Source organism: Pleurodeles waltl, chromosome 5 (genome assembly GCF_031143425.1).
Source record: "Pleurodeles waltl isolate 20211129_DDA chromosome 5, aPleWal1.hap1.20221129, whole genome shotgun sequence".
NCBI lineage: Eukaryota > Metazoa > Chordata > Amphibia > Caudata > Salamandridae > Pleurodeles > Pleurodeles waltl.
Window position 1 is genome coordinate 1,355,681,955 of NC_090444.1, and position 25,722 is coordinate 1,355,707,676.

At 45.0% G+C, this 25,722-nt stretch overlaps 1 protein-coding gene across 3 annotated transcripts in view; it reads left to right on the plus strand.

The window, feature by feature from the left end:
- The window catches only part of IBTK (inhibitor of Bruton tyrosine kinase), a 487,897-nt gene that overhangs the window by 211,612 nt on the left and 250,563 nt on the right, over positions 1–25,722 (plus strand). For all 3 annotated transcript variants that reach the window (XM_069235618.1, XM_069235620.1, XM_069235619.1), the window contains exon 18: positions 10,738–10,834. In XM_069235618.1, coding sequence (XP_069091719.1) covers positions 10,738–10,834 — 97 coding nt within the window. The remainder of the gene's footprint in view (positions 1–10,737; positions 10,835–25,722) is intronic.

The window sequence follows — 25,722 nt, forward strand, 5'->3', positions numbered from 1 at the left end:
TCAGTATCTAACTTGGGGTCAAAATAGGCCATCTCAGCTGCATTCTCAATTGCATGTTTCATTCTTTTGAAGCATTCACCACGTTCAGCAAACCAATGGAACGGGATATTTCGTTCTGTCAACTTTCTCAATGGGGCACTCACTGTAGCAAAGTCACAAATGTACCTTGAGCAATAACTGGACATGCCTATGAATTATAGCAGCATGATGACTTCTTGTGGTGGAGGGGGACAGGTGGCTGACAATGCTTGCAATTTATCCTGGCCAAAAGTATTCTCACATCAGAGAATATATGCCAAAAGAATTTGTTTGGTCTTGTGAAAATCACATTTTGCTGCGTTCGGAGAGAGAGCTGCATTAGCAAGTTACTGGCACGCTTGTTTAAGAGCCTTGTCATGCCCCTCTTGCATTGCTCCAAATACCAGTCTACCATTAGTGTAATTAAAAGCATGCATGACAGGATGAATTATTTGACGGATAACATGCTGAAATATTTTGAAGATGATGACACTCCAAAATACAACCTTTTGAATCTAAACAAACCATCATGAGTCAAAAAATTTGTGATATACCTGCAGTTATTTTCCAACTCGAGTTGATGATATCCCTTGTTCAGGTCAAGAGAGGAGAAAGCTTTGGCTCCATTCAGTTGCCTGATCATGTCCGCTATGTGTGGACCTTGATGTCTTTTTCTCTCTCTCAATAGCTTCATTGGCCTATGGACAAAACCCATGGCAAAGGACTGGTGGAGCGCTCAATTATGTCATACTTCAACTGCTTTTCTACTTCCTTCTCAACAGCTTACTGCAAGTGAAAAGTGACTGTGGTGCTACTGGGCAACAGAGTGAATGTTAATGTGAAGTTACACTTTCATTGTCTTGAGCCTTCCTAGGCCACAAAACGAGGATGGAAACTGACTCACAATTTCAGATTGAGTGCGAAGGTTGTAATTGAGAGATATCAGTCCCATGTCGGCAGCAGTGGCAAAACAGAGTAAGCATGCACTGGACAAAGTTTCTTGAAGAACGTGAATTGGCACTTGCACTGACACTTCTTTATGTCTCATTGACGCTATAAATGACCCTTGACTCTGCAACAGTTTAGAGGCAGCCCACGTGTATACCTTTGTGTTTGATGGGTTGAGGCTTGGCACAGGAGACAGGCTATTGACTCCTTGACTGACATGATGTTATTCAATGCACCACTGTCTATGATAAAAAAAATGGGGCAACTTTTATTGTAATCTTGTGGCAGTGTCCAATTGAATTTAGTTGTTTTTTGTTCTTCTTTGCAAGCCGCCAAACCAACATGGGGTTGAAATAATCATTGCACGTGCATCTTCATCACTTGTGCTTGACAATGACTTTGAGTAGCCTCTGTAGGGTGAGCTTGACAACGATCAAGTTTGTCTAATTCCTACTTGTCGTAATTGGTGCTACTTCTTTGCCTTGTGGGTGTGGCTAGAATGAATCTGGCGCCTTCTGGTGTCCATTTTCTCTTCTCGCTCTGATGTATTTAATTTCTCTTTCGCTCTGTAAATCATTATGAAGTGTTTTCTTTTTCCCGCAACCTTTGCAGGTATGTCCTGTGGCTAGACATTTACCTTCATGGGGAAATTAAAACCAGCAGAACGTTTTTTTTCTTTGAAGATTTTGATTTGTGTGCATCTATCTTGTACTTGTGCTTGCTTTTCATGTCCAAAGTGGATTCATTTTTCGCTGTTTCAGCTTCCAGAGCAGCAGCTTGTCAACATCCTCTTTCATTGGCTCTTGCAACCATTAGTATTTTTGATAAACTAAGCATCTCTCAACATGGGTCTTCTGAGAGAGTCTGAAAGACAGCCATCAATGACTTTGAGGCGTATCGTTAAATTCACTAAACTTGCAGTGTTTGATGAGCATGTCAAGTCTTTCAAGCAAACCTATCCATTGTTTCACCAGCTTGCTGTCTTGCTTGATTGAAAGTGTACTTTTCATATTCGACATTTGGCTTTGGATTGAAATTAGAACTCAATGCTTCTTTGATCTGACAGTATGATATCCTACCAGTCTGCAAGATTTTCTTCAGCACTTTTTATACTTTTTATACATCAATGGCAAGGATCTTTAAATACTTAATTATTTTCTTATCATCGACTTCTTCTAGGGCATCTGTGAGGTCATTAAACGCCTTGATACATGCAGTCCACCTGGCACCAAGAATTTGCTTTTTGACGGTGTCAAATGGAGGTGGTATTTTCAGAAACACAGCCACATTGTACTTTTTACTCATTTCTGCAGCCACAGAAAAATGTGCTATTCTGATGGCTTTTGAGCACTGGATTCCACGCACCGCAGTGCACTCATTGGCTTCTCAACCGGGCTTGGGCCGTCCCGCCCTCTTTAGATCATGATTATTAGACAGGAGACTGAGGTGTTCTCCAACAGCATCTAGTGAGGAAATGTTCAACCATTGCTGGCATAGCTTCCCTACACTGTATGTTGTTACGGTACCCGCATGTTCAGATGACACATAGCGAGGGTCAGGCCTACTTGTTCTAAAACCCCAGTGGAGTTTTCAAAAGGTTTATGACACCCATTGGTATCTATTGGCCACAATAACCACCCACCAGGACGTGAAAGAGAAGCATTAAACGTGCCATTTTGGACCCATTCATTGAGCTGATCTTCTGTTGCATTGATAAACGTTTGCCATTTGTAAAATTTTGCAGGGGCAGGAATACTGGGTGCATTCAAATCCTTAATTTTTGCTAAGCCTAAACTACTTGTTTGTTGTACAGTCTCATTTAAAAATATCATTTGAACAGGTATCAGGCATGCTCTAAACTAAGCTTCATTTCCTCTTATTTGCCAGTTTTTGTTCCCCACACACTTTTTAAGTCAAACGACTTTAACCAATATTCATAGCCTTCCGTAGCCAACCGGGAAACAAAGGAATCTGAATAAATGAATTTTGTATCTGTCAATAATATATGTACATTTTCCATCATTGGCAATTTGAAATAATAGGACTCAGCATTTTTAACATTGTGCCTAGAGAACTATGTAAATTTTTCAGAACATGTTTTAGAACTCCCTTGTGGTGGAGTCGGACAATGTTCCCATTGTGTGTAATTAAAAACAGTCTTCGGAGTAATTGCTCTGTGAATGAAATGATGTCCATAATAGTTATAGCAAAACATGTCACCATAATTATCTTTGGATTGATAAACATCCTTACTTTCAAATACAGTAAAATACTGCAACTCCGTCGTCATAGAATCAATAATAAATGTAACTGGACCTCCTGGGCCATTAGGCCATGTGCCAATAAATGTGCAGTAAAGGGCGGTCGCATATTGACTGCAATTGCTACCCGTTGCGGGTTCGCCATGATGACTGCTAAATTTTGTTCAGAGATAAGCACAGCAAAAGGGGATTATCCTTTTAGGGTTCAAGTTTGAACAACCTACAGCATTCATTAGGTCCTCCCTACTTAGCTGAGGATGAAAATCCTCAATACCATGGACGTCTCCGTAAAAAGTACTGAGGTCTCTTTGCATGTAGTGAGACAGAGATAATCAGGAGGACCCGAAAATTAAGTGCCTGACCAAACATTGGCAGCGCTATGTTGCGTAGGTTCTCATTATCCTAATGAGACTACTGGATTCGGATGGCAGAATCACTTGTATTGCGAGGGACTGAGTGGGATCCTGCACCGGTTTTGTTCCGGCTAACTAGCAATGCTTCATCTCCACCCAAGAGCAGCGATGATTGGACAACCGGGCGCATGACACACATGACTCTGGGAAATCGTGGTCACTCAGATCTCATCTGTTTATCTCAGTTACATTAGTCTCATGTATGCAGGGACAATCTGAGGCAAAGTTTAGTTTAATAAGGTTTTATTGAGGCAACTGCATCTTAGATAATACAGCATGTATTGCAATAGCCATGACAATGAAGCATGACGGGATTAAAATTGTGACATGGAGAGTAAAACACAAAAGTAACGTTATCATGTTGTCACTACGATTTTTAAGAATAGTTTCTACCTAGACTATGTTAGAGCACAGCATGTTAAGCTCTAACTCTGCCCTTCAGGTTCCCATGGAAACACATCATCCCTCATATCTGAGCAAGAGGCCTGTATTTACATAAGCAGCTGCAGCGAAGCAATTAGCATACAGACGTAGTCATCTGCCTGGAATCTCCCTCTAACGTACATGGGTCAAAGTAGTGTTTTTATAATAAAACAGCTGATGTTCCAAGAAAGGCTAAACATACCACTTTTGCTGGCAACCTATCTTACTACAGCCTTGAGAAAAGCACAGAACGAAAGAAATGTCTTGTTTAAGAACGTAGTGCTAACCTAGGCGAAGAACAGCTAGATAGAGAAAATAAAACAAGACCACAAATGTAACTATTGGTAAAATAATAAAAATGAAGCTGAATAAAATATATCTAGGTTAAAGTGCACAGCGACAGGACTAGTACGCTAAAATATCGTGCATAAAACTATAGCTAAAATGACTACACAACACCTTCTGTGGCAGTCAAGATGAACCTCCTGACTGATGTCCTTCAGTGTGGGGCTTTCACTTCGGTACCACTTTTGCCCTTGAATTAAGCTTTCACGAATGTCCTTCTGGGTACCTGGTCCAGACCCAGCACAGGGGCTCCTATGAATAGGGCAGTTGCCTGCCGCCATCGGCCTGCGCCCAACAACCTAAATTCCTGTCCCAATTCCCTACACCTAAGAGCCTTGTCATCCAGGCTTCTTCTTCCTCTGGCGCATTCCCATCTGCTCCCCCCAGATAGGAAATCAAAAAGACTGTATCAACTTGGGAAGAAAATGTTTTCTTCCTCCAGTCTGGCATTGGGGTCCGTGAACACCGCATGCCTTTTGTGCCGCTACACCTTTAATTGTGGAATATGGTTGCATAGGTATTGCTGCAGGTCCTGGACGACATCTGGGTTATCATCTCCCAGGCCATTGGTGGTGGGAGGGATGCGGCTAAGTTCCCAATTTGTTGTGGGCTGTATATGACCGACTTACTGGGCAGACTGGTTATGTTGACAGTGGACTTGAGATGCCATGTCTGATTGAGGACGTGTGTTTTTTGGAGGGATGTCCAACACTCTTTCATGGACATGCCCTTCGATGGCATCCGTCTCTTTAGAGACTAAGTGGAGTTGGCATTCAAGAGGTTCAAGGAGTCACGGGCTACAGCTCAGTCCCTTGGCCTAGCGGCTGCCCCTCACCCAACAGTCTGCTTTTCGCCCCTTTCGTGGCCACGGAAGGGGCTCCCTATCGCCTCATTTCCATGCCAGCCAAAGAGCTGCTCATACTATCCAGCCACTGTGCAGCCGTGGAATCCCATGGGCCTGTGGGACAGGGAACAAGAGGTCTGCCCAGTCCACCCCTGTCCCTGCTGCAGCCTCCAAGCCTTCATAGTCCATCCCACCATCTCAAACCAGTTGGAGACAAGATCCAACATCACCTGCCCCACTGGGAATCCATCACGACGGACAGGTGGGTTTTGCAAATACTCCAAAGGTGTTGCTTCCTCCTCTTCGGGACTGCCCCTCTGGCCATGCCGCCATCCTACAGCTGCTTACAGGAGGATCATCTGGCCCTTGGCCAAGGGAGCCACAGAGAGGGTCCCTGCGCTAGAAGTAGGTTGTGGTTGTTATTTCTACTACTTTCTGGTGCCCAGAAAGGACAAGGGTCTACGTCCTATCCTAGACCTTTGGGCCCTCAATCTCTTCCTTAAGGAGGAGAAGTTCAAAATGCTCACTCTGGCTCAGGTTCTGCCCGCCTTGTACCCAGGAGACTATATGGTAGCGTTAGACTTGCAGGACACTTAGTTCCATATACCTGTCTTGCCTGCCTACAGGCGCTACTTGCGATTCACGTTAGGTCACAAGCACTTTAAATTTACCGGGATCCCAGCACCCCTCGGGTGTTCACAAAAGTGATGGCTGTGGTTGCAGCCCATCTGCGCCGGTTAGGTGTTGCAGTCTTCTTTTACCTCACGATTGGCTGTTGAAGGCAAACATACCCCAGAAGGTTGCCTCCCACCTTCAGACTACGAAGCCTACTTCTAGGGTCCTACTTCAGACTATGATGAACCATCTGCACTTGCTGGGGTTCACTAGAACTATGCTCCTTCTCAGAATCTCCCTTTCACCAGAGCTGTACTAGACACAGTGCAGTTTCAGGCATATCCCCCCGAAAAGGAAGTCCAGGATATTCAGGCTATGAATCCGATGTTTCAGCCTCTATCCTGGATTTCCGTGAAATTGACTCTGAGGCTGCTGGGTCTCATGGCCTCCTGCATCCTGCTGTGACACATGTCAGATGGCATATACGGGCCCTGCAATGGAACCTGCAGTTCCAGTGGGTGCAGCATCAGGGGAGTCTTTACAACATGGTCCAGATCTCGGAGGGAACTGTGAAAGACCTGCAGTGGCGGCTTTTGAATTGCGATTGGGTCAACGGCAGATGTCTCTTCCTTCCCAAACTAGATGTTATGGTAGTGACAGATGCAACACTCCATGGGTGGGGTGGCCACATGGGAGAAGCAGAGATCAGAGGTCTCTGGTCTCCGGCGGAGTCCGTGCTCCACATCAGTCTTTTGAAGCACTGGGTGATCATGTTTGCATTGAAAGTATTTCTCCCCTTTCTAAAAGGGAAAGTTGTGCAAATGTTCAGACAATACTACCCCTAAGCGGGGCGGAGTAGGGTTGTGTACTCTTTGTCAAGAGGCTATACGCCTCTGGACATGGCTAAAACATCAGGGCATAATCCTGGTGGTTCAACATCTGACGGGCTCTCTGAACGCCAGAGCAGGCAAACTTAGCTGTTGATGCATAGTCAATCACTAATGGCTTCTCCATCCGGAGGTGGCACAAGGCCTCTGTCAGCAATGGAGACAGCCTTGGTTAGATCTGTTTGCCTCTGCAGAGAATGCGCAATGTCAACTGTTTTGTGTGTTGGAGTTTCCAAGGCGGCACTCGTCCGGCTACAATTTTCGTGTAGAGTGGAACTCGGTCCTCCTTTACGCCTTCCCACCAATACCACTTCTGTCCAGAGTTCTGAAGAAGATCAAGAGCGACCAGGCCCAAGTCATTCTTGTGGCTCCGGACCAGGGATGAAGAGTATGGTATCAAGAGCTACTGAGCATGGCCACAGGTCCTCCGATCAGACTGCCCTTTTGGGAGGATATTCTGTTGCAGCAGCAGGGGACCATTCTCCACCCGAACCTCTCCAGTCTTAGCCTTCTTGCGTGGAGATGGAGCGGCAGCAGTTGATAGCTCTTGACCTTCTGCCCAAAGTCTGTGATGTTATCTTGGCAGCCAGGTGTACCTCCACCAAAACAGTAGACTGCTGTTGTTGGCATAAATTTGTGGCATGGTTTACCAACAAGTCTGTTGATCCCCCTTCCTGCACCTCTCTCTGAGGTATTCTTGTTCATCCTTTCTTTGGCTCAGCAGGGCTCTGCTTTGGGCATCCTTAAAGGTTACTTGTAGGCCATTTCCTCGTTCCTTAGATTGGCAGACCAACCTTCCATATTTAAGTCTCCCATTGGGAAGGTTGGAAGGTTCCTTAAGGGAGTCACCCATTTTTTCACCCTCACCCGTTTATTATGTCCCAGTGGGACTTGAACTTGGTCCTAATTTAACTTATGAGTGCCCCATTTGAGCTGCTGCACAACTGGCCCTTGCGGCTCCTTACAATCAAGACTGTTTTTCTCATTGCATCATCTCTGCTTGCAGAGTAAGTGAGATTCAAGCTCTTTCTTCCAAGCCACCATTTTAGTCTGTCCACCCTGACAAAGTGGTCCTTTGTACAAGTGCCTCCTTCCTTCCTAAGGTTGTCACGCATTTTCACGTAGGCCAGGGCATCACTTTGCCTAGTTTTTATCTACACACACATACCTTTCATGGAGAGGAGAGACTCCACTGTCTGGATCAAAAAAGAGCATTGACGTTCTACCTCAATCGTACTAAAGATTTCTGGGTGGACAACCAACTCTTTGTCGGATATGTGGGTGCAAAGAAAGGGAAGGCGGTGCAGAGGCGTGCCATCTAGCTATGGGTGTTGCTCTGCATCAAACTGTGCTACACTTTAGCAAAGAAGCAACCCCCAGAGGGTTTGCGTGCTCACTCCACCAGTGCAACTGCTGCTACCACTGCTCGCGGAGTTCCTGTCCTGGACATCTGCCAGGCAGCAATGTGGGCATCCTTGCACACGTTCACAAGACACTACTTCTTCTCAGTCCTTCTACTTCCTCTTATGTACTCGGGGATGTGGAATTCCTATCACCTCACGCCCGGGACATATTGTTTGGGGTCATGGGCAACATGTTTTCATATTTATTTTTTCTTTGGGACAAGTAGGCCTAACCCCCTGCAGTACAAATACTTTGGCTGCCAGTGTACAAGGAAGGGAACTGTCTACAGTTGAGGTAATGTGTGTGTCCGTATGTTAATGCTCTTCAAACTTGTATTTATGGTTCATTAATGGAAAGCCTCATTGTTAGGGTGAGCGCTGTAAATAAACGTTTTAAGGCCACACTGCGTTACTGACAGTGGTTCCAGTGTTAAAAATAAAATAAAAAAAGAGTATACATGTTTGAAAAGTTTAACAGTATAGGGCTAAGTATAATTCTCCCAGAATGCTGTCTGATTAGATGCAAATATTTGTAGAAGCTTGTAAGCAAGTGATTATTTGCTTTCAAAATAAAATGTTCAGAAAACAATGCAAGTAGAAAAAAACGTTTTGCCACTATGACATTTTAGGTGCCATTTCCCTGAAGGGTCATTTAGGAAAATGTGTTGATGCATGCTAGGATTTCCAAAAAACATATTCCTAATGGAAGATCAGTGTAACCATTTTCAACAAGTTTATGGGAAGCAAGAAAATAAACAAGCGCTGGCAAAGTCAACCAATCCGGAAAAAAATTGAGAGTCTTTTGGTTTAGTCAATGCTTGTCATGTTTTGGCATGGCTTTTGTAACACTTTATTTTTGTGGGAGCTACCAGACCCTCACCATTGTAATAAACAGTGGTAAAGCGAAAAAAAAAAAAAAAGATTTTGGTCTCAAAAAGCACAAATTGCCACCAGTGGTGTAACAAAGGTCGCACAGGACCCCTCAGAACCAGCACCTTCCCTGAGTGAGTCTGGATTGGGGGGGGGTTCCTCCATGTTCTTTGCAGGGGGGCCTCCTCCAGTTTTGTTACACCACTGATTGCCACTGTAGTTCCTTGCACCGAACAAAGTTACGTTGTGTGCCAATATCCTCCTTGTGGAAGAGCAGAACACTCACAGTAAAGCCAGCAGATAGAGAGAGAAATAGAAGTTTAATAAAAACAAAATGTTTTTGTTAATGCCAGACCTAATTACAGACCCAATTCTTAAAGAAAGTCACAAGAGTGCACCCATGGTATATGTCTTTGAATTAGTGGCTTTCATGAATTCACAAGAACTACAGAAGTTGACCAGGAAATCGTATTCCTAGAAAATATTTGTGAACTGTATTTTAACATGAGCAAATATACATGTGTAGATTTGGTCATGTGAAAATCTTTTGAGCATTTACAAGTTCACTTTCCCCCCCAACCACTTTTTTCTCAAGCCTGGAAGAACTTCTACTTCCGCCATTGTCAGGAGTAAATTTCCAACCTTTCTCATTATGGGAAAAGATTAGAGAAAAGCTGGTGAAAATCCTTATAACATGAAAGTTAGTAGGTTTGCAGAGTCTAAGGCATTCCAGCCCTGAAACTATTGCTTACTGCTTCCTCCAGCCCCAGTATGTAGATCTGCGGAAAGGTGGCAAAATAAGGAAATTGCTCTAGTAGGGATTGAAATTGCAAGTATTCAAGCCCTACTATAGTAGTAGCCCTGGCATAATCTGAAAAGCTATTATCAGAGCTCTTACATAATGCGATTGCTGCCAGAATGTGTTGCCACACTATGTGGAACCAAAGGGACAAGTAGATTTTTCACAGTAGATCTAAGAAGCAACCTGTCCTATAGACAAGTAGCTATTTTATTAAATCCACACCCCTGTGTACTATTTGAGGTGGGTCCACCTCTTCCCAGATACCCCATGATCTAGAAAGCCTCCCAACACCCAAAAGCTGGCCTTATTACACTGCCTCTCTTGCACCAACCTTAAGTGTCCCTCTCCTAATGATGTTTATAAAGGGGGCAGGGATCCCAAGATCTTCCTGTGTTTTTTATTTTTTTTATTTATTTTTTGCTTCTCGCCGATGCTAAGTAAACCTGTCTAAGCCATGTTAAATTACCTATAATGTATTTATTTTTAATTTTTGCTCTTCTAAACACATGGAAGATGGGGCTGGAATAACCATTTAATTCTCAATCTACCAAGTTCCGCTTTTATGTCGCTGATGCTATTGGGCTTGCTGGTGGAAAAATACTGGCCCTCAAAAGTCTTATTGTAGATTTATTTTTGGGAGAAATAAACAAATATAGATCATTTAAGGACAAATTATAGCTGAAGAGAGGCAGACTTTCAGGTAAGCAACACTTTAAAAGGAATTTGATTAAAAATTGCATGAATCAGATAAAATGTCTACATTTTGTTTTCTAATAAATGAAATCCAATGTTTTGCATAAAACGCTTATCATATTGGTGTAGCCATCCTTTTAACAGTACTTGTTGATGCTTTTAGAAAGAAAGTTCTTTTTTAGATTTAATGCTTGAAAAATCCTCTATTTGAATAGGCTTCTTGCTCTGCAGCCTTGGAAATGCCCATACACTCTGACATCCTGCGAGTCATCCTGGACTATATTTATACAGATGATGCTCTGTTTGTAAAAGGTATACACTTTGGATTTTCAAAAGGTTTCTAAGAGCTTGACCCCTTATATGGGGTTTAAATAGGTTTTGTTAAAAATGTATGCAGCGATCTCTGTGTCAGAGGTATTTAATTTTCTTCTCATATTAATTAACATTGCTTTTGGAAAACTGTATTTGTTTCAATTCAGTGAAAACATGTCTATTGTGCTTATTTACTTTATTTTATTGGGGGCATTTATTTAGAACAGGCCAGCCCCTAGGGAGGAGTGGAAGCTTGTGTCATTTGTGTGAGCCTTTACAAAAGAAGTGAGATACAGGTGACCTCATATATAGGTAACATTACAGTTGGCATGTTTACAGTACTTCTCACTTTTAGAGGGAGGTAAATGGTGAACACCTGGGATTTCTACTGTTTCTGGAAGGCAGGACAAAAGGTTGCATGGTAGGTGTGTTTTATGCTTATATTAATAAGACGTTTTGTAAACCGTAGCTTGTGACAGAAGTCATTTTGTAGGGCCTTTGCATATTCAAGACCAAGTTAATTTGACAACTGTAATCCTCACCCCAATAATTGCTAGTCCACGTTGGTCAATCTTGCCTGAGAGTTATTCAGTAGTTTCTCTTGTCAATTAAGGATTTGTCAGTCAAGGGCTTGTAGAGCGAGGCTAATAACCCATAGTGTCTCAAGGCGCTGTATGTGGGTGTGCTGCTCAGTTGAGGAGCCAGGTCTGGAGTTCCTTCCTGAACTGCTTCAGTAATGCGGTCTGCCTGAGCTTGAGAGGTAGTGTGTTCTATATCTGGGCTGCTAGGTGGGAGAAGGATCTTCCTCCTGCTGTACTTCTCTGGATCTTGGGGACGGCTGCAAGGGCGAGCTGTTGGGGACAAATAAGGTGAGATGGTGGTTGAGGTATGCCGGTCCTATGTTTTGCAGTGCCTTGTAGGTGTGGATCAGGAGTTTGTATGTGATGCGCTTGTTGACTGGGAGCCAGTGTAGGTCTCTGAGGTGGGAGGAGATGCGGCTGTGTCGGGGGATGTCCAGGATGAGTCTGGCTGCAGCATTCTATACTCTCTGTAGCCTTGATTGAAGTTTCTTGGTGATGCTGCATAGAGTGCGTTGCCATAGTTCAGTTTGCTAATTATGAGTGTGTGTGTGTGACTCTACTTCGTGTCAGGGGGAATCCATTTGAAAATCTTCCGCAGGAGTTGGAAGGTGTTTAAGCATGACGAAGAGACGACGTTGACTTGTACATGTCTAACCACAGATTCCTCACCTTTAGAACATCCCCAGGTGCTGAATTAGACCCAGAAGATTTTTCGGGATAGCCCATGCATGCTAGCAGGTGGCATTGTGCGGCACTGCATTAACTCTGCCCTTCCGTAGAAATTATGGTTTCAGAGGTGCCACACTAGCGTGCTGATTTCATTTCCTTTCTTTTTGCGCCTTCATGCATGAATCCAGACTGACCTCCTTCTTTTCTTTGTCCGATAATTAACTTTTCAGCTTCAATTTTTTACCACTTTGCTAGGGAACATATGCCCTCCCAAAACTACAAGGTTTAAGGCTTGTATAGACTGGTGCTAACAAATGTTTGTGATGGATCCCCACAAGGTGCGTAACTGGTGCTTGAAGTCAGACCATGACTTTGCAGCTGTGCGCAGAGTGTATCCTGAAGCACTTGAAGGCAATCTAGGAACACAAAACCAAGCTGTATTTTGCTGAGCACCGCAGGTAGTTACTTAAAGGCCACTTCCATTTGTGTTTTCGGACCCTGTTGAGGTGAGAATTAGGCTGTAAGCGGGAGTGTCACTTTGATAAATGTGTGACTAAAAGCACACACCCCTCATGAGGATCTAAGAGGCAAATAGCGTAGACACTAAAAGTTTGTCGAGCAGAACATCGATACCTATGGGTATTATTTAATTTAATTTGGTTGTATATATTAACCACACCACAGAGCATGTAGTAACAGTAATTTCATTAGTGGTAGGTGTACAAGGAGAGACACTAGGGAGTTCCTCTTGGTCCTGATGAGGAGTCTAGGGGTAGACTCCAAACATGTAGACCATTTAGGAGGTAAGGTACATAACATACCCCCCTCCCAGCATCCCCTTTTAACCATACCACCCCTGGGAGATGTATTAAATTTGTAATATCGTCCAGAGGGCGGTATTTTTAACTCACCAAGACCCCACCACTCCTATCCCTTTTAGCATTCACATTGTTGAAACCAGCAGTGCTCCCACGTATTCTGTCGGTCGCAGCATGCCTCATTCTGTTGCGGAACAGGAGGAAACACAATGATGAAGCATGTCACCAAGGGGTAACCCTGGGGGATGAGGGTTTTTCATACAAAAAAAACCTTTTTTTTATCCCTACGGAAGTTCCTTCGGACTGGGCCTTTTTGTACAATCACTTCCATTTGAAGTCAGTGACACAAAGTCGTACCACCTCTCAGGGCTAGTCACACAATCCAAACCTTCAGATAAGTTAAAATCCAAAAAGAAGTAAAGAAGACCAAGCAGCTCTCTCCCCACCCTCTCCATTCTCAAGGACATCAGGGTGCCTGTGGTCTAAACTACCGCAGATTTAGGAATTTAAGAAGGCCATACTTCTCATGTTTAGCATCCTACTTGTTCATTCTGGCATACCTTTTGGCCATTTGTGTCCATGGGGCCTCCAGTCGGGTTACCACTATCAGGGCCATTGCCAATGCAGCCTATGTCTCCTGAAGCTGCTTCATCTCCATGACCAGAAACCACAATGTATTCTGGTTCCTGCGATCCCATTGTTCTGTACGATTCCAAACTGAATCCATCTGGACTTGCATTCTGGCTCAGTTCCTACACACCTGGTGCCCATACAATCTGACTCCGATAGTGCTACGCCTTTGCTTAGGAACAGTCCCCTATCCCCCTGTACCTTCCCCCCCCGTCCCCCCCCCCCCACCCCCCCCCCCCCCCATGACCCACACACAGCCCTCCAACCACTTTTTGGATCACACTCTGGCTAGAGCCAACTAGGTTTTGGTGATGGTGGGGATGAATTCTCTTCACGGTATGATGACAGTTTTTATCTAGACCTACAATAGGCCAGTGGGCTTGACACTTCGCCTGACATAGAGCTGACATAGGTTTCCCTACTGTCCCTTTCACAGAAGAGTCTGCTTCATTCACCAAGGGTATTATTCTGGCGGCTGTAGTCTTACATTTGCCTTCCGTTGAGAGGAAAAAAATAAACATCCTCACAAAAGTGGTGCAAATTGGACAATCCTCGTCTGAACCCCTACTGCCTTTAAATGAGACTCTGTCAGACACCTTCATGGGCACTTGGGCTAAACCTTGCTTCTTGCCCAACTGTAAACAAACAGGTGACGTGGTCATAGACCTTCTCTGGATGACCTTGCATCCTAACTCAGGGACGGTCACAAATCAGTGTCTCTGACAGATCACCACCAGGTGTGCGTGTTGTGTATGGAATCGAGCCACAAAGAACTGCGTATCAATGAACCTGAAGGCCATCAATGAACGTGAGACAAAAGGTTACGTCACCAATCACAAAAACATGCAATGTCAGGACTGCTCCAAGGCTCGATCCTGTACTGCTCCCGTTCCTGGAGCCAGTAGGTGCTCTAGAAGCTCAAGAAACATAAGAAGCTGTCACAGAGTTCTGCTCCTTCTCTCCATTCCCACTCCCCTGACAAAGTGAGTGGGTGGTGCCAGCAGTTCTGTTCCTGAAGTCAGACAGCTTCAGAGCCGGTTTCGGCCCTACCAGAATTCCTGGGGCCTTCCTCCACTTCGTACCGGATCTAATAGTTCCACACAGCTGTGCTACAGCTCTTCAAATCTTGCTGACTCCCTATGGCGTGCATTCCGGCCCACATCGCTGAAAGCCCCTTCTCCTGAATTACGACCAGTGGGTTCACTCTGAGTGTCTGCAGGACCCTCCCAGCCACTTCTGCCCTCTGCTCCAGTAACTGTGTTAACTTTGGATTCCATCACCACCCCAAGCTCAGCTACGCTGATGCCTAATTTGCCACCCAAATTAGTGTCTCCCTTTGTCTTTTTTACTACCAGTCCTACTTTGACTGAAGTATTGGCGCTGGCTTTACCTCAGGGCAAACATTCACTCCCTCCCTTTTTGGAACAGATTCAGACAATGATGATGAGCAGGATGATGAGTTTGTTCTGCCCTATACCTGGTAGGATACTGGGCTGCACACCTCCCTGGTAAAAGCCATTTTATCTCCTCCAGTACCAGCCACAGAAGAATTGTCCTCCTACGCCATTGTTATGCGTTGAGCGGCAGATAAGCTTGACCTCTACCTCCCCATCATGGAGATGAAAGCAAATGTACTGACTGAAGTCCTGCAGATGGGCCAGACTGTTTATGAGCCTCTTCTCCCATTTATTGTGGCCTTGACAGATACTTTCCTAGGGGCTTTGGCTAAGCTTTGAACCAGTCCTCCGGTGAGGTGTCAGATTGCTATGGCCCACCTTCCTGAATCGAGTGATCTGACCTTTTTGTCCTGGCATCCCTCTCTTGAGAGTCTTGTGATGCAAGCTTCCACTAGCCAGAATAACCTCAACAATTTCCCAACCACGCCCCCTGATTGGGAATCCAAAAGAGTGTAGACATTCAGAAAGGGGTCATTCTCCTTTGCCAGCTTGGCCCTTGGATCAATTCATGCCTCCTCTCTGCTAGGCCACTACACCCATGCCCTTTGGAGCTCGGTGGCACAAGTCCACAGTGGGGTATCAAAAGACTCTATAGCTGTCCTCTCACAGGCAATTCAGGAATATTGTGATGCATCAGTGTGCACGATTCGTTGTGATTTGGACACTGCTGACTCTGTTGGGTGGCCAGTAGGCACAAGTGTCAACTTTTGCCACCATGCGTTGCTTCAATCCACCGGATTTTCTGCCAAAGTCCAGTTTTTGCCGAGGGCTGCGCTCTTCAATGGGACTCGCTTGTTTGTGGGGGGGGGGGGAGAGAAAGGCCGTCTCTGCCTCTGCATGCTTCAAGGAGATTAAGGCTAACACTCACTCTTTCACCCTCTGCCTAACAACCTCATCAGCAATTCCACCAGTCCTTTCGTGGGTTCAGTAGAGGCATTCCATGCTGTCAGTTACCCCACTGTAGCAGGGGAACTCAGCAGTTGAACAGTAGAGGCTGTGGTGTTCACCGCCCCCGGACCCAAGGCCAGCATGCCCCCCATGCCAACTTCCCCTTTCTTTCATCCCTTCTGCACATTCCAACATCTACTCAATGAATGATGGGGGAACCTTCTCTCCATTTTTTAGTAGGAAGTGCTGACCCTTCTGGCCAAAGGACTATAGACAGGGTTCGTGAGCATTACCCCTGCGTTGGCAGTAGGTGGCATTGATCAGCTCCACTTGCGTGGTCCACACTGGAAGTGACATATGCGACACCTATATTGGCGCCACCCAGGCGCACCAACTTCAGTGCTTTTCTTTCTGAACCAGCCAACGCAGATTCAGGAAAAGCTACCACTTCAGTCTTTTTTTTCACTGTGCCTCTTTCAATGTTTTGTGGAAGTTTTTTGAGGTTTGCCTCCTGGTATGGCAGGATGTCGTCCAAGAAGGCCAGGGTCAAGCCATGTGGTGGCTGTCATCTGTAAGCTTTTGAAGCACAAGCAGGGCCCTGGTCCAAGTGGAATGCAGCAACTGCATAAGTCCTGATGAAGACCTTCAAATCTTCAATAATAGTGCGAGTGCCAGCTGATCGTTGTGGCCACACCCAAAGGAATCTGGAGAAGCAGTCTACAGCAAGAAGTAGAATATATTTGTATGCAACATCTAATTTTTATTTATTTATTTATTTTTTTGATTTTTTTTTTGGTCACACAGCAGGATACATCATTGGCGCATAAATACATGAATACATCAGTATCCTAGTTTTATACAAGAATCTCCCTAATCACTTATTGCGATCTATAACGCTTAAGAGCCCGTACATAGTTAATTTTTTATCTAGAGCATTCTCAGGACCCTGAAGCCATGAGGCCAGGAGTGCCCAAATTCTGGCACCTTTTTTTCCTTGCTGCAGCACCTTTTAATTCATACAGACTGTATTCCAAATGATAAGTGGATAAGAACCGTGAAAACTATTGATTAAACCGTGGGGGATCTATATCCTGTCAGTAAGATGCTACACAGCTGCGTAATACAGACATTGCTACAAACAAGAGGTATCTATCTTGATTTTTACACACTGAATGGTCAACCCCCAGCAAAACCAGTTGAGATGACAAACTGCCTGTTTCAATATTTTCTTCAAAATATCCGATATAGCGGCGATCAAGTTTGACAGTTTTACACACTAAAAAAACATATGACAAAGATCTGCTTTTAGGCTACCACATCGCGGGCAGGTAATACTAACAGTCTTCCCCCAGCTCGCAATCTTAGCCGGTGTATAGTATAGATTGTACAGAACGATAAAATGCTGAGCTTGAGGGCCTGCGGACAATAAGATGGTCTGTGCCATTTCTATCGATTCACAAACCTCTAGCTCTTTAGCACCAACCCGCCCTTCCCAATTTTTAACAAGTAAAGCCATGTCATCCTGTATTAAATTTAAAAGAAGTGGATACAGATTCAGGATACCACATCTAGTGGGTTGACCACAAGCCTCCATCAGCTTGATCTTGTCCATGCAAAGACCTTGAGTCATAACAGTTGATAGAAAATTCCTGGTCTTTAGAAATTTAAAAAAATCTCTTTTATCTAGAGAAAATTCTGCACTTAAATCTTCAAATGATTTAAAATATCAGTCAGGAAGGAAAAGGTCCCCGACTTTGTGGATACCATGGCTAGCTCATCTCAAACAATAGTGGTCTTTAAATATTGAAGGAAACATTGGGGTATTCCACAAAGGAATATAGTAACAGACTCGTCCCATCCCTATCTTACGTTTGACCTGAGTCCAAACTTTAAATGCAGAGTAAACTGTCTTAAATTTAACCTTTTTATAAAAACTAGGTTCCAAAATCCGTAAAAAAAAAACTGTCTGCTTCTTTACCCAAGGTCAAGGTATAAATCGAAGGGAGGGTATCTTGCCTGGATCTATCCATGACATAAAGTGACTGTGCATACTGCAATACTGCCGCCAGATAGTAAAGTTTAAAACTGGGGAGTGCCCACCCCCCTTTCTCTCTTGGAAGCGTCATAAAACGGAAGGCCCGGCGTGGTTTTGTATAGGACCATATAAAACTGCTAGCTAATCCTTCCATTAGTTTAAACCAGTCCTGCCCAACCTCTGGCGGAATTGTTCTAAAAAAAAGAAAGCACTTTAGGTAAAAAAAAAATCATTTTAATCACATTGCGCCGTCCCATGAGTGATAGGTGTAGATTATTAATACGGGAAAGATCTTTCCTAGTCTTAGTTAAGACCGGGGCCAGGTTTATTTTAACTAATTCGTCAAGATTTGCTGTCAACTTAACACCTAAATACTGAACCGAGTCTTTATACGCTCATCCTTAAAATCTGCCCATTCATTCACTAATATTTGACATTTACTTTTATTCAATAGATAGACACACCTTTTCCCAAACTGCACGGCTTCCTGCTCTATTTCCGATATAGCAGTCATGGAATCAGAAGAAACCACAACAATATCGTCCGCATATGCTAGAATCTTTCTGCTTCCCCCTTTCAATAATACTGGGGTAATCTGATTAATTCTTATCAGTTTCCTTATCAAGGGATCAATGTATAAAGCGAAGAGGAATGGTGAGCACGGACAGCCTTGCCAAGTACCTCTCTGAATAATGATTAGAGCTGATTTCAGCCCGGAAATTTGTAACATAGCAATTGGTTTATGATAGAGCTGCTGGATTACTTTAACAAAACCAGGACCGATATTGTTCTTACGCAACACTGCCCATAGAAGGGGCCAATGAACCCGATCAAACGCTTTTTCTGCATCTAGCAGTATTACTGCCATTGGAAGCTTACTCGTGGCCCTAGCATCAAGTAACGTAATAACCTGTCTTACATTATCTGCCGTGCTTTTCCCTGGGATGAAACCGTGCTGCCATGGAGATACTAAACCAGAAATCACTGAGCTCAATCTGCTGGCCAGCATTTTAGCATAGATTTTGGCATCACTGTTAATTAGAGAGATCTGGCGATATGAGCCGGGGAGGCAAGGTTCTTTATCCTTTTTCAGAAAAACTACAATCTTGGCCTCCTCCCCGGAGGTCGGTTGAGGGGCCCCTGCCTGTATTTCAATAAATAAGCTGAACAGCTCGTTCCGTAACTCCAAGAAAAAATAACTTGTAGAATTCTAATGGAATTAGATCACCCACCATAATTGTTGATAAAATCGTCTAAGTGCTTCTATAATCTCTGGGCCGCTGTGGACCAACTGCCCCTCCTCATTCTCTAGGCTATTAATATTGCCAAAAACCTGCTTCTGTCTTATTTTTAAGGCTAACTGTTGCCCAACTTTCCCACTATACTCATAACATTCTGCTGATGCACCAGAAATTTAGTAGCAACCCTTTCCATAAAAATCTTAGTGGCCTCCGCCTTAATAACATTTAAACTACACAATATATCAGAGGTCTCTACTTCACACCAGATCGCCTCCCCTAATCGTTGCTCTGCTATCACCAACTTTGTATTAATTTTCATTGATCCGTGCGTATTTTCTCCTTTCTTATTGCATACCTCAAAGTTTCTCCTCTGACAGCTGCTTTCAATGTGTCCCATACTGTCTGGCGGGGGGCAGAGCCCTGGTTCATCTAAAAACAATTCCGGAATCCACTCTTTAATTTTTTGGATATAACCTGGATCAACTAATAGTGCCCTATCAAACGTCCAGGGCCTAACTTGCGGCCCCTCTTTCCCAACCTCCATCGCTAAAACCAATGGATTATGATCTGATATGATTCTGGGTAATCTGTCAACCCTTATTCGCTCTTGCAGGGATGCTGACACAAAAAAGTAATCTAACCTAACTAATTTCTTATGTGGAGAGGAAAAGGTGAACCCTGGATCCTGCGGGCAGCACCGCTGCCAAGCATCAATCAAACCGTGATTAACAGCCAATGTCTGAAGTGCCATGAAGACTTTGCTTTTTCTACCCAAGTATAACATTTGTTCCTGAATGGGTTCTTTGTTATCCAAATGTATATTAAAATCTCCACACATTATGACCGGAGTTGCCCATGAAGTAAGTTCCAAATTGAGCAACTCCAAAATTTCCGGATCATCTACATTCGATCCATAAATGGAGCATATAGCTACCTTCAGCCCTCTAACAGAACATTCCAGCAGGGCCAGCCTATCTAGTTTATCCTCAAATTGTTTATGTATAAACGGAGATCTGATTCAAGTTAAAATAGCCACCCCTCTAGTGGTTGTATTTTGACGTATATATACCACTAATTTCCACCCATAAAACTCCATTAGCTGCTTTTGTGTACCTGCAATGTGTGTTTCCTGCATACAAATAATGTCGGCATTCCAAGACTTAAAAACCTCCCCTTCCAGCTGCCGCTTTTTACTATTATTGAGCCCTCAAACATTTACCGTGGTTATGCGTAATTCACTCTCCTGCCCCATTTTTATACATTTTGTTCCTCCTGGCTACCCTGGACCAGCCAATCAACTTTGATACTTCCACAACCTGAACACCCTGGAGCTGATAATCAACATCCCCACTCTTCCTGCTGTGTGTCCCATCACCCCCTCTATTCCTTTTACCACCCAACCCCCGAAACCCCCCCCCACCCTTCCCTGACACCCCCCCTCACCCACACCCCTACAAATGGAATCGCCAGGCTACTAGGCCCGTAAGATGGAAGTCGCCCATCCCGTCGACCCACCCGTGCTAAACCACCTATACAAATTTGCACCTTACAGTGTACCCCTCTCACCACCCACCTACCCTATACAAAGAAAGAAAAAGATAAGAGAGAAAGGCAGTACTCATCCCAACCACTTTGTCACCAATGGGGTGCAGGGGGGGAAAGATATACACTTTTTTTTTTCTTTTCTTCAAGTATTGCATCTATCATACCCCCAACCTAAAAACACAATTCCCCCCCCCCTAAGTTTTACCACTTTTCAATTGCTGTGCATATTCCCCTGCTTTGATTTCTGAGAGAAACAATTGTGTAGTTGATTTATAAATGACTTTCAGATGCGCAGGGCTCAACAGGTAAGCTTCCGCCCCCAATTCATGAAACAGAGCAATCATCTGCCTAAGTCGCCACCGTCTCTCTACTGTGGCGTGAGCGAAGTCTGGTCTAGTAAAAAAAAAAAGATACCCCTTCCACAGTCATCTTTGAGTTGGGACAAGTCCTTTCAAACACCACCTGTTGCAGTAAAAAATTACCAAAATATACAATGATGGCCCTTGGATAACTCTGTCTTTCCTAGTGTCCAATGTCTGTCTCTTTCTCATTAGCGGAAATCAATGTGCTCTCTGAATCTCCATTTCCCAAATCCACTCAAGAAGATCTCGGAACGCTTTCTTAAAGAGTGATACTACATAGGCCCTGGTATCCTGCCCCTCAAGGCCCTCGGCTATGCCCAAAACCCTCAGATTATTCCGCCGCTGGCGGTTTTCAGCATCTTCAAGTTTACACTGGATATCTGAGATTTGTTGCCCCTGAGTCACCATCTAAGCTGTCTGAGTTGTCGCTCTGACTTCGGTCTCCAGCTCCTCAGTGCGAGACTCCAGCTCCTCAGTGCGAGCCTCCATTGAGGCAATACGCGTGCCAGTGTCCTGGCAGGATTTAACCACTTTTTTGATGGATAGATGTAACTGTCTATTTGCCAATTTCACTTTCCTACTCTCCTTCTGGGCCTTCTCGAGGTTATGGACCATTGTACGTTAAATAAGCTCCAGCGAAGGAGTCTCAGCCGGGACGTCCATAGCAGGGGGTATTGAAGTATTGCCGACCATATCTACCTTCAGAAAGGCCTGTTGGGTACCGGTATAGTCCCACTGCATCTCACAAACTTCGTCTTGAGGATTGGGTTGCTCCCCCCTAAGCTTAGACCCCAACTTACGCCTAGAGCTGGTCTGTTCCAACGATTTCCTTCTGCATGTCAGATGGTTAGATCCCTAGATGCTTGCTGCGGAGTTCCATTCAATGTCAGAGTCTGTTAGTGGGATTTCTTCGTCTAGATCTGAGTCCCTAGATTGATCGGACAGGGAAAAAAAACTTTCTGCCCTATCTAACAGTCCCTGATCACTGTTCGCCCCAACTGGTTTCACCTCTTTTCTTCTCTGAGCTAGGCCTGGGCTGATGGTCTCAGATATCGCTAGATGTTTAACCTTGTCCTCCGTTCCTTGTGAGCAAACGTCCTTAGCTAAACTGCGAGATTGTACATTAATTTCTCCCTGATTTGGTTCATGAAGCCCCACTTTTAACTCCTGCTCAGATGTCTTTTCATCCCCAAACAGGGGGGAGCCCCCCCACTTCCCTACTGTTTCTTGGACCCATGCCAGTAATCTCTGGGCTGACTACTTCTGTGCCCCCTGCGCTAGATACAGATACAGGTACTTCAAATAGCGCAGTTGATGCAGATACCTGCCCTCCACCGACTCCTGCCACGCTGAGTTGTATGTCAGGTGCTGCCTTCTCCAGAGGTGTCTGTTTAGTTTTCATCATATTGGCAAACATCGTTGGAACCGAGACAGAGTTCCTTGCAGCTTTCTCCGTCCCTGGTATGCTTTGCTGGGCCCCTTTCCCACGATGGTTGGTGTGTTCCTTGGAGCAGGGGGCCGGGTGTCTCTTGTCCCTTTTACCCCCCCCCCCCCCCCTGTGGGGTCTGGATTTTGGCGCGCCCACGAAGTCCGGGGTGTCCTAATGGGCTTCGGTGCCATCAGGAAACCCCAAGCGCCGAAGGCCGCCCCCAAAAAACGACGGGGTCGCTCTCAATCATCAAACAAAAGAGCGCTCCCCACCAGCAGGGTCGTGCGGTTCTGGGCGAGCGCAGCACCCCGTTCTTCCCGCGGCACACTCTGCCGCTTATTAAAGCGCCGTCGGTCCTGCCTCACGCCGCCCAGCGACCGCAGTTCGCCTGCATCAGCGGTCCGTGTTGCAGTTGCGCGGTAGGTGTGGAGGAGCCGTTACTTCCGACGGGTGGGCCGGAGCGGTCGGGGCGAATCAGCCGGAACAACCGGCTGCCATCTTAGATTCCCGCAACATCTAAATTTAAAGGACCACAGTGGTCTAGGAACACACATTGCATAGGCTTGTCTATGCCTGCGGTGAGTGGTTAACGGTGGAACCTTTAAATTACTGCCAAATGTCACAACTAAAGACGTATTGCTTGGTCTGCTTGTATAGACCAGGCCACAAATAGTGTTTTTGTAGTAATGAGATAGTAGCCGCCTCACCGGCATCGGCAGAAGCAACATCTCATGCGCTGCTTGAATTAATTCTAGCCTACAGAATTGATTGAGGCTAACACGATCACCCCCCTGGCATTGTTACATAAGGAATGTTTTGGCCACTCAAGTGGTAGGAGTATTTTGCTGGATATGCTTTGTGTAAGAGGTTGCTTTCAGCTGAGGCATACACGACAGTCAAGTTTTCATAATCCACCCTTGTATAATAATGAGTAATAGCAGCTGCTTGACTGTTTCATCAGCCAGTTTATTCCCTACAACGTGTATTCCAACACATTGATGGACTAATGTGTGTATTACATGAGCCCGTGGCGGTTTGTCTTTGAATTGTGCTACCTTCCCCCTAGAAAAAGAACAGATGATGGATTGAATGCTGAACAATGTAACCAATTGCACCCAGTCACAAAGATCAGGGTTTAATCCACTATTCGTTTGTTCACCAGGCCACCCCAGTTTGGACCCAGCCATATGCCAATCAGTCTTGACCCTGCTCCCCATGCGAACAGTCCAACCCGAACTGCCAGGCCAGGTCCTCCCTCGACCGGAAACCATCATCCTGGGACCGGTTTCGAGGTATCACCCATTATCAGCCAGGCTAGCTTGAAGCTCGTGGCACAGTGAGCAACGGACCCATGTCTGGGCATACCCTAGCCCTTGATGGAATGCCATGGGACTGTTCCCATGGACGGAATGCTGAACAAGGCAAACATTCACCCCCCAGGCACAAAGATCTGTCGTCTGTGGAGTGTCAGGTTATTATCCCTGGTTGTAATTACCCAGGAAGATTTTTGAAAGCCAGATAGGACGAACTCAACCAGTAGCATCTGGTGAGGTACAGGGCATCTTCCAGCAATAGGAAGGTTTCTGGCTAGGACTTTTTGCTATCACTGAACATGCAACGGCAAAAAGTGTGTGTGCTGAAGATTCCAAGAAGACTCATTCGCAAAATAGTGAAACATGGAACTCCTGTATGCCTTTCTGTTGCTGCTTCTTAGCGTGAGTATCCATCGTCCGGTCAGAATTCTGCTTCAGGAGGAACTCCTGTGGCAGCAGCAGGGCAGGGACCTACACTCAAACCTGATTAATCTGCACCTCCATGTTTGGAGATTCAGTACTGGCTGTTGACTGCATTAGATCTTCCTCCTGAAGATTTAGATGTCATCCTGGCAATCTCATTTCCTTCTGCAAAGTCTGTCTAGGCCAGGTGCTGGGATATGTTTGTAGCCTGGTTCGGGACCTAGAATACTGACCTATTACAGGTTAAACTGCTGGGTAACCTATGTGTTTTTATCTCTGGCCAGCAAGGACTTATATTGGGCACAGTTAATTTATCTCTCTGCCCTTTTGGGCTTTTTATGTTTACCGGAGTAACTGTCCTTGTCCAAAAAAACCCATTGTTATGAGGTTTTTGTTTCTTCCAGCACCCTTTGTGATGCCATCTTAATTTGGCCCTCACTTTCTATATATGCATACCATTTGAACCCATACTTTGCAGTCTGTGTTGTCTCCTGACGCTGAAGAGTGTGTCCCTTTAGGTTTCAACATGAGTGAACTCCATGCACTCAGTACAGCCATCATACACCATTTTTTTCCAGGATAAAGAGGTGTTGAGATCCATGGAGTCCCATCCCTCCCCCAACAATCTTTGCTCTGCCTCATTCTATTGCTGGTTTCCAGAAGAGCTATAAGCTTTTACATTGATCACACCGAAAACTATCAGGTGGACGATCAGCTCTTTGTGGGAGTTTGAGGGGCAAACAAATTTAGGACAGTGCAGAAAAGTACCCTGCTGCAGTGGATAGTTCTGTGCATCTCTGCCACCAGAGGGATTGAGGTCTAAGCTGGTATGTGGAGTGCCTGTCCTTGGCATATGTCAGGTGTTGATGTGGGCGTAGGCACACACGTCACATAGCATTACCTCCTTGACAGCCAGGTCTGACTGGATGGACATTTCACCCATTTGGCCCTGCAAAAGATTCTGCCCTGAACCAGTCAACAGACCCACCACCTTAGGAAATACTGCTTTGTTATCTGTACTAAAGGAAAGGAATCTCAGGTAAAGATTTCCATCAAAAGAGTAAGTTTCTTTCCTTGGGTAATGCTATTTCTGGTCGATATCTAACTGCACATTCCTCACTGTCCTCCCTCCTCCTCTTTATTTCCGTATAAAAAGGTGCCAAACTAGAGATTTGTGCATTGTACCTCTGATTATTGTTAGTGCACCTCCCCCCCCTTCTGAGCATGTGGACGATACAAGAAAGAAACTGACATTGGCATGGAGAGATGGCTCTTGTATGCAGCTCCATCATCACTTCCTGGGTGGAATGAAGCCAACATGGAACTTCGCAGCGCCACATAATGGCTCATGGGAGCAATGCTGTTAAAAGCTTCTGGATCCAGTCTGGCACCTGGGCATATTTGAAAGGTGAGGAATCCGCAGTTAGAGCATCCATCAAAACGATTGTTACCGAAGGTAAGTAATGTTTTCATTGAGGGATGAGCAAAATTTAGGGT